A 16,297-nucleotide genomic window follows, 5' to 3' on the forward strand; every position below is an offset into this window, starting at 1 on the left:
GTATATGTAGCAGCAAATACATCACACTACACAAGCCTGGGAAAGCTTCATGAAATAAAATAGAGTTGTTATTTTGCCCTATACATGTGGCCACTGTATAGTTTAGGTGCCATATGTTAGGAAATGTAGGGAGGAAGGAGGGTGCTCCCCAAAAAATTTACGATCTTTTTCAGCCTATCAACCTTAAAAAAGGAAAAGATGCCAGCGTTTTTTGGGACTTCAAGTTTCAAGTTTTTTTGAAGCAATCCCTATCAGACTCAACTTTTTTGAGTTATTTTATTACTAAATAAGACAAAAACGTAGCTGGGAGCTGGTTGAGCTTGGTTTAATAAAAATATGAGATAAATTCAAGTTTTTGTTAATAACCCCCTTAATGTTTACATGATTTTCTAGTGGACTTAAGGTATGAAGATTTAAATTATGGAAAGATCCGTTATCCGTAAAACCCCAGCATTATGGATAAGGGAAAATTGGACTCTAGCAGCCAGATTGCAGAAATTGCAAAATAGAGAGCTACTGAATAAAAAACGAAATAACTCAAAAACCACAAATAAAAAATGAAAAACCAGTTGCAAATTGTCACTAAGAACATAATTCTAAAAGTTAACTCAATGATGAACAACCCCTTTAAAGATAAATAATATAATAAAGAGGTAATAATGTTTTTATAATGAATCAACCCAGAATTAACCTTCTAAAACAAGCTTTCTAGCTTTTAAGCTTTTCAGAGATCCAGTGAAATACTATAGTAGCATATTATAAATATGTAATACTATAGTATTATTGTAGAGAATTAGTACCTACCCCCATAGGTGATAGAAGGCACAACACTTTCTCAGGTGTAGTATCCAACAGCAACCAGTAAGATGCTTGCTTTTAAACAGGTGACCAGTAAATGCTACCTGCTGATTGGTTGCTTTAAGTGCAACTTTGTATCCTTTTATTACATAACCCCCATATAACACCAAAACAAAATAAAATCAGGTTTGTATTTAGCAGTCAATAATCAAACTGTTGGTCATTGTAACCTACCATTAAAAAAACAAAAGCACTACCCCATAGTGACATTACCAACTACTACATTTGTAAAATATTAGAATTTATAAATATGCCCTACCTTTTCCATGCAAGCTGAAGGTAAACTGTCTTTCAGAGAACTATTTCCATTAGCAGAATCTTCAGTATCAATAAGAGTGTCAGTTGGGACATTCTGAATTGGCTTCAGATAGGCAAATTCATTCTGACTTGAATCAATAGCCACACAAAGTTCATAAGGGAATGGGAGAGGCAAAGTTCCATCATTAGCCTGAGACGGACATGTTAGTGTAAGGTGGGGATAAATGCCTTTACCAGCATTGGCAAAAGCAGTTGAAATGTTTGATTTTCTGCATTTAAAAATGACCGTGGTCATGACTGTTACGACAAATAAAAAGGATATCAGAGCTATGGATATAATAAGATAAAATGATCCATTAGATTGTGTGTCTGATTCCCTGGTATATTTAGTGATTTCTGGATGCACTTGTTGAAAATTCTCTGCCACAACTAAATTCAAAGTAACTGTTGCTGATAGAGAGGGAGTTCCATTATCTTTTGCCAGGACAATAATTCTCTGCCTTAGATTATCTATTTTATCAAAATCCCTTATTACTCTTATTTCTCCGGTGTGTTGTCCGATGGAAAAATAAGGCGGCTCAGGAACTTGTAGCAAGTGATAAGAGAGCCATGCGTTATGACCAGAATCAGCGTCTACTGCAATTATTTTCGTTACAAGGTAATCCTTTCCTGAAAAGCGTGGTATAAATTCAAATAATGCTGTAGAATCTGTGTCTGGTGAGGGGTACAGGATCCTTGGAGCATTATCATTCTGGTCAATAATACATATATTAACGGTGACATTTTCACTTAAAGGAGGTGATCCAGAGTCTTTAGCCATAACTTGAAATTTAAATTCTCTTAACTGCTCATAATCAAAGGAGTGTTGTGCATACAGAACACCAGTCATGGAGTTTATAGAAATATATGACAACATTGAGATCTCGTCTTTGTTGTTTGCAAGTACAGAATAAACAATCTTCCTGTTTTCATTGAGATCGGAATCAGAAGCATGAATGTTGTAGATCGAGGTTCCTGGTGAGTTATTCTCTGCAACGTAGATGATGTAATTTGCTTTCTCAAAAATGGGAGCATTATCATTTACATCTGATATAATTAACCTTATGGTTTTATTGGCTGACAACTGAGGTGAGCCTTTATCTGAAGCTGTAATGGTGATATTGTACTCTGCATTGGTTTCCCTGTCCATATTCCCTCTAGTTAAAAGTTTAAAGTAACTCATTGATGTTGAGGTGAACTCAAAGGGTATATTTTCATCAATCTGACAAGTGACCTGACCATTTTCTCCGGAATCCAAATCATGAATTTTAACTAGAGCTATTACTGTACCAGGTGGTGAATCTTCTGATATGGTAGATGTGACGGATGTGATGATTATTTCAGGTGCATTATCATTAATATCAATTATCTGTATCATCACTTTACAATGAGATGCAAGACCCCCTCCATCTGTGGCTTCCACTGACATTTGGTAGCTTTCTGTCAACTCAAAGTCCAAATCCCCAATAGTTTTAATAATTCCTTTTGTAGGATCTATGGTGAATATTTGAAGAACATTGTCTGTAATTTGACTTAATGAATATGTGATCATTGCATTGGAGCCATCATCTATGTCAATGGCATTTAACTGAAGAACTACAAAGTCCTTTGGCGCATTTTCTTCTAAAGTTACCTGGTACACATCTTGGCTAAATACAGGGCTATTGTCATTAACATCTTGAATCACAATGTTTAAAGTGGCTGTACCAGTTTTCGAAGGATTTCCCCCATCATAAGCAGTTAGAATTAATTCATAGGAGCTTTGCTTTTCTCGGTCTAGTGACTTTTCTAAGACCAGTTCTGGGTGGTGAATTCCGTCTGTGCTAATTTTTTGTCCCACTGTAAAATACTCATTGCCGGAAAGTTTATAGCCCTGTACAGAATTGGTCCCTAGATCTTGATCTTGTGCCAGTCCAAGAATAAAATGAGTTCCAAGTAAAGCAGACTCGCTAATCAGTATGTCAAAGGTATCCTTGAAAAAACTTGGCGAAACATCATTCACATCCACAATTTCAACTTTAACAGTATATAGATTCAAAGGATTCTCAATAACAGCTTCAAGATTAATAAAGCAAGTCTCTTTTGCTCCACATAATGCTTCCCTGTCTATTTTTTCTGAAACCTGCAAATTCCCATTTTCTAAACTGACTTCAAAATATTGCTTTTTTGCATGAGATACAATATGGAAATTTCTATATTGCAGTTCATTAACATTCAAACCAAGATCTTTTGCCATGTTGCCTACTACAAACCCCTTTTTTAGCTCTTCAGGAATGGAATATTGAAGCTGACCAGAAACACATTTACAAGCAACAGAAATACAGAGCATTACTACTTGCCATGTCATTGTCCTTTTCATGCTTCCATATCCGATCTTGCAAACAGCTAGATGAAAAATCTTCTTTAAATATACAATAACTAATAAGCTTGGACAAAGCATTTTTGTTAATTTAAGGGTGATCACAATGATAATCCTTACAAGAATCAGAGGAAGAATGTTCCAGTTTTTCTTTCCTTGTATTTGCTGTGTTCATATATTAAGCATCAGTGGATCACTGAATACAGCAGCTTACATTTTCTTGATCAACAGCGGCACTCAGAGTCTAAAATGGTGAACTGCAGAAGCATTGCTAAAGAATAGTTAAGGAAATATAACCAACAGGTTATATGTTTTAGACTTTGTAAATACTGATTTTAATTGAAAAAAAAAAAGAAAGGTTATAGAATAAAAGGGCATCTGTAGAAGCCTAAAATCCTCTTTATAAAAAACCTACATTTTCTGAAAATTCATTTACACTGCGGGGGATAAAAAAACAGTTGCACATTCTATCCAACACAGCCCTTAAATGAGAAATGAAAGTTCATGACATCTAAGGTCTCAATAAAATAAATTAGTAACAGCCTTGCTGATGAAGAAAACTGTCCTTCACAAAGGACACACAGCCCTACCGGGGCAAAGTAAATCCAAAAAGTAAAATCTCGCTCTTGTGGCGATTCCCAGTTCTCTCTCTCTCTGTCATAGGGGCAAATTTATTTACCTTCGAAGTTGCGCCAGCATTGGCTTTGTCGCACTTCGCCAAGCGTAGATTCGCCAGGGCTGCGCAAATTCATGAAGATCTGAAGTTGCGCACAAGTTACGGATCGTTTGCAAAGTTGCGATAGCGATGTTATGGTCAGTGGTTCAAAGTTACGCTAGCAATGTCAAATTTGCATACGGCATGCAAGGAACCTTAATAAATGTGTTCTAATGCCCTACACATGTTCCCACAGTATAGTTTAGGTGCCATATGTTATCAAATGTAGGGGGGAAGGAGGGTACCCTAAAAAAAAAATTAGATCTTTTTCAGCCTATCACCCTTTAAAAAGTAAAAGACGCCAGCGTTTTTTGGGACTTTAAAAAAATTTCAACTTTTTTTTGGACCATCCCTATCTACTCTATTGCACTTCGCCTGGTCTGAGGTGGTGAAGTAAAGTCTGGCGCAAGAGGTAAAGTTCACAAAAAATCGCAACTTAGTGAATTAACATAGTTACGTCCCTTTGCCAGAGCGCAACTTCGTCTGGCATAAGGGTGCCAAATAGCGCTAGAGTAGGTCCACTTCACTAGCGAATTTACGCCAGCACCTGTTAGTAAATCGGCACCTGTTAGTAAATCGGCGAAGTGGTAAAATGACGTCACGCTGGTGAATTTTCGCTAGCGTTAGCCACTTCGTCCTTTAGTAAATTTGCCACTTAGTTCTCTCTCACACACCTTTTAACTACAGGTAAAGCTAATCAGACCTCACAGCTGATCAGACCCTCTTTTTTACAACTCTCTGTGTGGCCTTATAGAGTATTCTGGGAGGGATATACTTTACATCTATTATTTTTTCCAAACATGCCACAAAACACATACACAGAAATCACAAGAATGAAACTAGAATAGTATGTTTTCAAATTGGGTCTAATATGCAGGTTGAAAGTGTCCTAATGTGGGTATAAATATATTTATCAATATCCTGTAAATAATAACCTTAGACACAAAACGTTTTGAGTGGATTTTATAGGAATATGGTTGTAAAGGATGAACTACCAACTTTACATTAAGCTAACATTGTCTTTAGTGTGTGTGCCAAGTTATCAGAGTTCTTACTGTACATAAATATAAAACAATATAAAGTTCCTTACTGCGATTTAATAATTAATTAATACAGGTATGGGATCCTTAATCTGGAAACCCATTATCCAGAAAGCTCTGTGTTATGGGAAGGCAGTCTCCCATAGACTCCACTGTATCCAAAAAATCCAAAATTTTAAAAACAATTTCCTTTTTCTCTTTAAAAACAGTAACTTGTACTTGATCCAAACTAAGATATAATCAATCCTTATTGGAGGCAAAATAATCATACTGGGTTTATTTAATGTTTACATGATTTTCTAGTAGACATAAGGTATGAAGATCGAAATTATGGAAAGATCCATTATCCAGAAAAGTATTCTGTATAACAAGTTTCATATATGTAATTCATTTCTAGCCATAAAAAAAACCATCACATTTTTGTAGTGTGCAGTATAATAAATATAACTGAACTTTTTTCTAGCCATGTCACATGGGGAGTCAGCGTGGAGCTACTGTATCTACTGACTTTAATTGCATGTTCAACATTTCTTATGAAGAAACAAAAACAGTATAAACCTGCTTGTAGCATTTACTCAACACAAACCATCACAGGGGCTGTTCACCTTTAAATTAACTTTATTATGATGTAGAGAGTGATATATCTGAGTCAATTTTCATTTTGTTTTCATTTATTATTATTTGTAGTTTTTGAGTTATTTAGCTTTTTATTCAACAGCTCTCCAGTTTGCATTTTCAGCAATCTGGTTACAAGGGTCCAAATTACCCTAGCAACCATGCATTTATTTGAATGAGAGACTGGAATATGAATAGGAGAGGGACTGAATAAAAAAGATATAAAAAGTAGCAATAACAATACATTTGCAGCCTGACAGAGCATTTGTTTTTTTAAATGAGGTCAGTGACTCCCATTTAAAAGCTGGAAAGAGGCAAAAGAGCAAAGCAAATAACTCAAAAATTATAATATATAAATAATAAAGGCCAATTCAAGGCAAGTTGCTTTAACATATGTCATGCTAAAAGTTATCTCAATGGTGAACCTCCACTTTAAAGGAATTGTTCAGTATAAACATAAAAACTGGGTAAATAGATAGCCTGTGCAAAATAAAACATATATATATACACAATATAGTTAGTTACCGTATATACTCGAGTATAAGTCACTGTTATTCTTTCATATAACCAACAGAGGATGCTGTGTGATATTGCAGTCTCTCCCCAAGCGAACTGTTGGTATAGGAAGTGACTGCAATCTCAGCTACTGCCCGCTGACTTGAGTATAAGCCGAGGTAGACTTTTTCAGCACATTTTGGATGCTGAAAAACTCGGCTTATACTCGAGTATATACAGTAACCAAAAATGTATAAAGGCTTGAGTGAATGGATGTCTAATGTAATAGCCAGAACACTACTTCCTGCTTTTCAGTTCTCTTGGTTTCCACTGATTGGTTACCAGGCAGTAACCAAGCAGTGACTTGAGGTGGGGCACACAGGTCATAATTGTTTGCTTTATAATCTGAGCTGAATGCTGAGGATCAATTGCAAACTCACTGAACAGATATGTCCCATGTCCCACCCCCTTACATTTGCTGACTAACTAAGAGTTAGAGAGCTGAAAAGCAGTTCTGTTCTGTTCTTTTAGACATCCAGTCACTCCAGCCTTTATACATGACATTTTTGCCTAACTTACCATATTAGAAACATTTTTTATTTTGCACAGCCTATCTATTTACCCAGTTTTTATTTTTATACTGAACAAATGCTTTAATTATCTTTGTTTATCTAATGGTATTTATCATTACACCAAACTAGCCATTGGAAAGTCAGGAGTATTTTCACACATACAGATGAAGCCAGCTTGGTTTGTGTGTTTAACAGAGAATATCGAAACACATTTATCCCAATTAACACAGGAAACTGCGTCAGAGCATCCCATCTAATTAAAGCATTCACCATTGGTGCTTTGGTATGCTAATGAAAGGTTAAATGAGTTAAAATGACTTTAGATAAAAAAGTTTCTTCAGTTAATCCCAAAGCATGATGCATTTAACACACAAATGCAAGTGACACTTCATCTGTAGTTGCTTGCAATTTAAGAGTTGTTTTAGAATCAGTTAGACAACTTGTCTAATTAATGATTAAATTAATGATTTCAATTATAAAAGAACATGTTACTGTATTTTAACTAAAACAGGCTGAAGAACCATTTGTGAAACAGGTCTTTGAGAATAGGATAATCAAAAATTCTACATTAGAATATATGATTGTAAACTTTCCTATAACCCCATCATATACGTTCTTCCAAAGATACCTAAAGACCCTATTAACTTTACAGGTCGACCAATAGTGGCAGGTAGCTACTGGCATAATCGAGAAACAGAAACATATTGCGCCAGCTACTGGCATAATCGTTACACATTTGTTACAATATCTAATAAAGTAATTCTAAAACAACTGGACTTGTTCAGTAATCATTGAAGACGTTTTTCGCATCTGTACCCCGGCAGTTTCAGAACACACATCCATTTTTGCAACTCTCACATGTAACACCTGTTTCTAGGAATTGCATAACACATTGGTAATCCTATCACAGTAATTACACAATATCAACAACTCTGTGAATTTCACCTCTCTGAAGAGTTACAATGTGCCATTGTGATTGTATCAGTGGAAGATTTTATATGCCGATGAATTCCAACACCAGTCGGTTGAACTGAAGAAGCTGCTCGGATGAGTAATGAAACGTGTTCAATGATTACTCAGCAAGTCCAGTTGTTTTAGAATTACTTATATTAGATATACCATGACCTGCATGAATGAAAATCTTCATAGTCATTTGTTACAATTTTCAACAGGTTTTTTACAATGTCACAAGGTTGTATCCCGTTAACTCTTAGAAGGATGAACAACCAAAAACTAGCCAAAGTTCTAAAATATCTGTAAAACACAAAATGTAAAAACAATTACTGGTAAAAACCTGCAGATCCTTATTTAATCCCTGATGAATGAGGATTTCTAATCTCCTAATCCACATGGCCTCTTTGTTAAGAAGCTCTTTGGTCCGGTCACCCCCATGTCGTATGCTGGGTACATAATTCATATCCTGATACTTTAGCTGGTGTACCCTGTGGCACTTTTCCACAAAATGGGCTGCAACAACTTGCTCCACTTTTTTTGTCCTTATAGCAGATGTGTGTTCCCTTATGTGTTCCCTTACTGGGCAACTCATCTGACCCACATACATTAGCCCACATGGGCATTTTATTACATAAATAACAAAAGTTGTTGTGCACGTATAATATCCCCGAATGTTTATGGGGGTGCTCATTTGCGGATGGTAGATTGCATCCCCTTTCTGGCAGTTGAAGCAGCTGCTGCAACTCAAACATGGGATGGTGCCACATTTAACAGGACCCAAAAAGCTTTGGTCTTTTCCACTCCCAAATCTGATTTAGTTGACATCATTGGAGGTGAATCAAACCAAGTTACCCCAGGGATGCCACAAACAATGAGGCAACCTAAAAGAAATAATGAAAAGGCCATTGCTGTGAGGAGTAAAAGAAACCTGAATTATTGTTTAAATATTTATCGTTAGTATTAAAGATAAAATGGTTACTAGCGACCTGAGTCATCCAGGACTTGAACAATTCCCACGTGGCGGCCATGGGCGCCGCCATTTTGGGAGTGAACGCCGACAGGGAAGGACGCGCCGCCCGGAGCTCCTGGACCTGCTCCGGGCGGCGATCGTGACAGTCAGTCACAGACAGTCCTGCTGGGGCCGCGGAAGGAGCGTATCTACGTATGACCCGCGTATAAGCCGAGGTTGAGTTTTTCAGCACATTTTGGGTGCTGAAAAACTCGGCTTATACGCGAGTATATACGGTAATTTAATTGGAGAACTTGGCAACAAATTGCTGAATTAAATTCAATATTTATGTAGGGACCCTTAGGGTTAATGTTCCCTATAGCTTTGAACCCCTACATATTCTTTCACTTGATTAATAGGCAGAAGTTCATGTATCTAATTTCTCTAATTTACATATCCTTATTATTGGTAGTGATAGTGAACACTTCCTGACACACTGTTATATTATGATTGGAATGGGGTGGCACTCCCTCTTTGGCCTTTCTCTGCTAACCCAGGTGGATGTGTCTAGGGAGCCTGGCATCAACAAGACCCAGTAAAGAGTTCTCCAGAGGGACAACCCCTCTAGTGAAAGTCAGGGAACAGAGACCCCATGAACTAGGTAAAGGCAGTTACAGGACTAGCTTTTGTAATAGTATAGTCTAGAAATGTAAGATAGTTAGACAAAGCTATAAAGAGCAGTCTGTGCTCCAATATGGATTGATAACTGAAAGATGGATTCAGATTATATTCTTCCCTCTGATCCATTTCTGTTGTAGGGAATCTGTACCAATTGGCTTTGAAACTCTAAATGTGAACCTTACATCTACCAAGTTGTCTCCATAGTGGTGTCACAGAACCCTGCTTTACCTATAACTGTATCTGACATCATCTACTACAGTACTACCTCAAGTGCTTTGGGAGTATAACCCTGACATTCTATAGATTTATTTTTCTACACAATAGTAAAGAGAAGTAGTTAATCCTCTCCCTTTCTCCACCACTTAGCAAGGGCCCATCTAGGTAAGAGAGAATAATGTAACCCATGTTCTACTGTTCAGTAGCTTGGATAGGCCCATTTTAGCCAAGATAGGTTTACATTTATAAATACAAAGTTGTGAACTTCAATAAAAATAACAAATACTGCACAATATGTAGTTTAAAAATACATGTAATTATTATTAATAATAAGAAATATTAGTTAATGGTTAATGGTAGTGTGTGGGACTTTGGGGAATTTGGGGATTTTTGTGCATAATAAACATGTAAACGTGAAAATCCATGTGCACACACACACACACACACACACACACACATTTTATATATCTGCCGCTTTTGGAAACAAAGTAATCAATATATAAACGTTTGGATTTATATTGAAATTGACTAAATATACAAAGAAGCAACATTGTACTTCACAGTGACACCTAGAGGTGAGATCAGAAATGTTTTTACACATTTCTATATGAAAGTTTGCACTAATTATTTAAGTGAGTTTGTCATGATGTCATTTTGGCACCTTTTTGGAGGGGAATGTGGGTATACAAAATGGTACTCTGTCACCAGCACTTGTGTCCTTGATAATGGCCCCAATGGGTGTAACGAAACACTGGATATATACGTGTATATAAATATATATATATATATATATTGCTCAAAAATCAGCAACACAAGTGAAAAATTAAAAAGTTGTATTGTATTAAAAATTGTTTTGATGCCTAAGCTTTATTCCTTAAAGAAGTTGCATGTGAGCACAACCCTTTGCCCAAGACCCCCTAATGCCTAAGGCAGCCACTGTGAGATACATGATTTATTACATGTATCTATTGTAATGTATTGCACAATTAAAAGCACAGTATTAATCAAGCATTGACTTAAAAAATCAGTTCAAGCCAACAAAACTTAAATATACACGATAGCATTTGAATAACAATAGTACAACTATAAGCATGGCCTACCTGTATCTTGCTAACAGAAGGTGAATTTTCTTTTGGAGCGCTATTTCTATTAGTGGAATCTTCTGTATCAATAAGAGTGTCCGTTGGGACATTTTCAATTGGCTTTAAATAGGCAAATTCATTCTGGCTGGAATCAATTGCAACACAGAGTTCATAAGGGAACGGGAGGGGCAAAGTTCCATCGCTAACCTGAGAGGGACATGTTAGCGTAAGGTGGGGATAGAAACGTTTACCAGTATTGGCACTTGAAATGTTTGAGCTTCTACTTTTAAAAAAGGCAATAGTCATGACTGTTAAAACAAATAGAAAAGATATCAGTGCAATAGCTATAATTAGATAAAATGATACATTAGACTGTGTGTCTGATTCCACAGGGTGATTTGTTATTTCTGGAAGAATTTGTTGGAAATTCGCAGCCATGACAAGATTTATAGTAACTGTTGCTGAAAGGGAGGGGCCTCCATTATCTTTTACAAACACAATAATTTTTTGCCTTATACTATCTATATCATCAAAATCACGTATTATCCTTATTTCACCGGTCTGTTGTCCAATGGAAAAATATGGAGGATCAGGAACTTGTTGGAAGTGGTAAGAGAGCCATGCATTATGACCAGAATCTGCATCTACTGCAACTATTTTCGTTACAAGGTAATCTTTTCTTGAAAAGCGAGGAATAAATTCAAATAATGTTGTAGAATCGGTGTCTGATGAGGGGTACAGGATCCTTGGAGCATTATCATTCTGATCAATAATACAAATCTTAACAGTAGTGTTTCTACTTAAAGCTGGAGATTCACAATCCTTAGCCATGACTTGAAATTGAAATTCTCTCAATTGCTCATAATCAAAGGAACGTTGTGCATATAGAACTCCAGTCATAGAGTTTATTGAAATATGTGACATCATTGAGATTTCATCTTTTTTGTTACTGAGGACAGAATAAACAATCTTTCCATTTTCAGTGAGATCTGAATCAGAAGCATGAATGGTATATATCGAGGTTCCTGGTGAGTTATTCTCTGCAAGGTATATGATGTAATTTGCCTTCTCAAAAACTGGAGCATTATCGTTCACATCTGATATAATTAACCGTATGGTTTTATTGGTGGACAACTGAGGTGAGCCCTTATCTGAAGCTGTTATGGTAATATTGTACTCTGAATTTGTTTCCCTGTCCATCTCCGCTCTAGTTAAAAGTTTGTAGTAATTCTTTGATGTTGATGTGAATTCAAATGCTGCATTTTGATCAATGCAACTAATGACCTGACCATTTTCTCCAGAATCCAAATCATGAATTTTAACTAGAGCTATTACTGTACCAGGTGGAGAATCTTCTGATATGGTAGATGTGAGAGATGTGATGATTATTTCAGGGACATTATCATTAACATCAATAATCTGTATCAATACTTTACAATGGCCAGTCAGACCGCCTCCATCTTTTGCTTCTACTTTCATTTGATAGCTCTCTGTTACTTCATAGTCCAGGTTACCTATTATTTTAATAATGCCTTTTATAGGATCAATAGTGAAGATGTCCCTTGCATTGACAGGAATCTGGCTAAATGAGTAGGTTATTTGCGCATTGGAACCTTCATCCTTATCCACAGCATTAAGATGAAGGACAACAAAATCCTTTGGTGCATTTTCCTCTAGACTAAATTGATACACTTTTTGTCCAAATTCAGGATAATTGTCATTAACATCTTGGATGAAAACTTTTACAAGGGCTGTGCCAGTTTTAAAAGGTATTCCACCATCAAAAACAGTTAAAATTAACTCGAAGAACATTTTTTCTTCTCGGTCTAGGGTTTTTTCCAACACCAGCTCTGGATATTTAATTCCATCTGCACTTGTTTCTTGTCTCAGGGTGAAATAGTCATTCTTAGTTAGATTATAGCCTTGCACAGAATTGGTCCCCAGATCTGGATCTTGTGCTTGGTCAAGGGTAAAATGCGTTCCTGGTAAAGCAGATTCGCTGAACAATATATCAAATGTATCCTTAGAAAAACTTGGTGGAACATCATTTATATCTTCAATTTCAACTTTAATTGTATATAGATTCAATGGATTTTCAATCACTGCTTCAAGATTTATAGAGCAAATCAGCCTTGCACCACATAATGCTTCTCTGTCTATCCTCTCTGACACTTGCAAATTGCCATTTTCAAAATTAACATCAAAGTATTGCTTTCTGGCATGGGAAACAATGTGAAAATTTCTCTGCTTTAATTCTTTAATATTTAAGCCGAAGTCTTTTGCTATGTTGCCTACTACTAGTTCTTCAGCTATGGAGTATTGAAGCTGACCAGAGACAGACTCCCAAGTAAAACAAATACAGAGAATGAATACTTGCCATATCAGTGTTGCTTGCATGCCTCGATACATGATCTTCTTACACATGTTAGCTGAAAAAATCTTCTTTAAATATAATATAGCTACAGAGCATGGACAAAGAATTTCTTGCTTTCAAGGAATCTGAGTTCTAATGCTTCAGTTTTTCTTCCTTATATTTGCTGTGTTCATATATTAAGCATCAGTGGATCACTGAACACAGCAGTGCATTTTCTTGGTCAACAGCAGCACACAGAGTCTTAAATGGGGAACTGCAGAAGCTTTACTAAAAAGCTAAATTTAAAATACCAATGGGTGACACATTTGAGGGTTTTGCAGATATTTTTATTGAAAAATGATAGATTTGAAAAAAAAAGTTGAAAATGATAATGTTTGCCATGTTTGTGGACTTTAATTTAAGGCAATTACACAAGCTCTAAAGATTTATTAAAACCACAAAAAATATTGATATGGAAAATATAAAAATCAAAACATTTGTCAAGAACTCTTAAGAAAGGGCTGCTTTGTCCAATCCTCCATCATCTGTAACACTGTTTACACACAAACACTAAACACAAGAGCAAAACTAAATATATATTCTGTCCTTTAGGTAAGAAAAATGCACATAAAAATTGCTTATTTCTTATTTATGAATACAAAAAGGAGTTTCTTTTGTGTATCATTGACAACACAATAAGGAAGAAAAATTATTTTTTATGAATGATGGGTATGCCCACATGTAAAAGAAAGAGCATATTTTAGATCTCCAATTTTGCATTTACCAGGGGATGGCACCAAAACGGCATAAAATCTGGGAAAAAAGAAGCTGCTTGCCTATATGGGACCAAGAAAAAATGCCATTAATGCTGGGAAACCATAAAATTCAGGGAGGTAAAATCAGGGTTTTGCCATATTTGTTATGATTTAACTATATGGAGACTTGAAGGTGCATGTAATTTTTAACATTTTTGTTTACATGGTGGAGCAGATTTATCAAGGGTTGAATAGTAAATTTGAATTCAAATTCGAATTTTCAAGTTTCAAAATTCACATTCAATTTTAATCGCCCTATTCGAATGGTGACCAGGAGTTACTATTACGTAAATGTGAGGTATGGTGGATACATCAATTACAATCTCTAGCGCCCCATGGACTTTTGTAGGATGTAGTTCCCTGTTTTTATTATTCTTGTTTTTTTATTGTTTTACAGGGTTTCGATTGTGCTGAGATACCTGGAATCTGTATGTTTAATAATGATGGTCAGACCTGCGCCTGACTTCCGGCATCCATTTATAGATCTGCGTCGCCCCGTCGATGACCTTGCAAAAGGGGCAGGGTGGTCAGGCATGCGTCTACAAAAAAGCAAGCTGGAAGTCGGAAGCCGGCAGTGTAAGGTGGTGGGCAGGAAGAGCAGGAAGAAGAGTTAAACCTGGACCCGCCTAACCCACAGGTAATGTGGGTATCGGGTCAGCCCACACATCACTACTTGTGATGTCATTTCCTGCATTAGCCTTTAAAATGTCAATGCATTGTAAACCTGTCTGGAGCTTATGTGCCCATGGCTTGATAAAGGTGCTTGGAAGCACTGAAACACTGCGATTTGCTTGGGCCTGAGAAAAGATTTGTTTTCTACAATACAATTTCAACTGAATGTGTGCTGGTCTTTTTGAATTTTTGTTGTATTATGTACCACATACAGCTGTGGTGAGTTGGACCTTGAGCACCAATATCAATGATTTTTGGGAGTGCTGCATAAATGTATAAAATATATAAATAGTAAAGAGGGCACTCTACGTAATGAGATAAGGCCTGGGTGCCAGGTTACAGGTCAGCAAGCACATCCATGGAATTAACCAGCACTCACAGGACTTGAGTTCAAAGTTCAAAAGAATTCTTTATTAGTGCAAAGTCAGATTGATATTTCGGCCACAAGTTCAGTCTTGAGAAAGGTCTGAACTTGTGACTGAAACGTTGTGTGTGTGTGTGTGTGTGTGTGTATATATATATTCAGTATGTGTGTGTGTAACATTTACCCTCATTTTTTAGCATTGTCATCTCAGATATTATTTTTATACTGTAAAACTGTTAGCCAGACATAACTGTTCAGTACAGATATGGCATCCATTATCGCGAAAGCTCAGAATTATGGAAAGGCAGTCTCCCAAAGGCTCTATTTTATCCAAATAATTCTAATTTTTAAAAATGATTACCTTTTTATCTGTACTAATAAAATTATAGCTTGTACTTGATCCAAACAAAGATATAATTAATCTTTAGAAACAGCTTTTTGGGTTAATTTAATGTTTATGTGATTTTTCATAACAGACTTAAAGGAAAACTATACCCCCAAACAATGTAGGTCTCTATTAAAAGATACTGAGTAAAACAGCTCATGTGTAAAACCCTGCTTCATGTAAATGAACCATTATCATAATAATATACTTTTTTAGTAGTATGTGCCATTGGGTAATCATAAATAGAAAATTGCCATTTTAAAAAATAAGGGCCCCCCCTGAGATCGTAAGATTCACTGTACCCACATACAAACCACATGTAAGGTCACATGAGCCAATTAACAGACAGAGTTCTGCCTTTTGCTTCCTCACTTCTTCCTGTTACAGTTAGTGTTGTAGTATTTCTGGTCAGGTGATCTCTGAGGCAGCACAGAGTCACGACATGGTGGTTCAAGGCAAGAGATGTAAAAGGGCAATATTTATGTAAATATATATTCCAGTTTGGTAAGATTCTTTAATATGTCATTCAATTTGATATAAACTATCTGTTGCTTAAGTATTCATTTTGGGGGTATAGTTTTCCTTTAACATATGAAGATTGAAATTAAGAATAGATCCATTATCCAGAAAACCCCAGGTCCAGAGCATTCTGGATAACAGGTCCCATACCTCTATTGTGTAAACAAGTAAAGGATTCTATAATGTATTACTTAGCTACACCTGTACAGAATTGAACTGGCTAGAAGTACAAAGTGCCTCAACCGAAAATTATTTGGTTAAAGGGGTGGTTCACCTTTAACTTAACTTTTAGTATTTTACAAAATGGCTAATTCTAAGCAAATTTTCAATTTGTTTTAATTTTTTGTTTTTGAAGT

General features: G+C 36.1%; 1 protein-coding gene across 12 annotated transcripts in view; it reads right to left on the reverse strand.

Annotated features, from left to right (window-relative positions):
* The window catches only part of pcdhga3.L (protocadherin gamma subfamily A, 3 L homeolog), a 279,136-nt gene that overhangs the window by 188,767 nt on the left and 74,072 nt on the right, over positions 1–16,297 (reverse strand). For 2 of the 12 annotated variants that reach the window (XM_041584891.1, XM_041584890.1), the window contains exon 1: positions 1,118–3,628. The exons of the other annotated variants lie outside the window; for them this stretch is intronic. In XM_041584891.1, coding sequence (XP_041440825.1) covers positions 1,118–3,595 — 2,478 coding nt within the window. In that variant the 5' untranslated portion in view covers positions 3,596–3,628. Of the gene's footprint in view, positions 1–1,117; positions 3,629–16,297 lie in introns of those variants that run through there. 12 annotated transcript variants of the gene reach the window in all.

The sequence above is a fragment of the Xenopus laevis genome, chromosome 3L, assembly GCF_017654675.1.
Source record: "Xenopus laevis strain J_2021 chromosome 3L, Xenopus_laevis_v10.1, whole genome shotgun sequence".
In the NCBI taxonomy this organism is placed as follows: Eukaryota; Metazoa; Chordata; class Amphibia; order Anura; family Pipidae; genus Xenopus; species Xenopus laevis.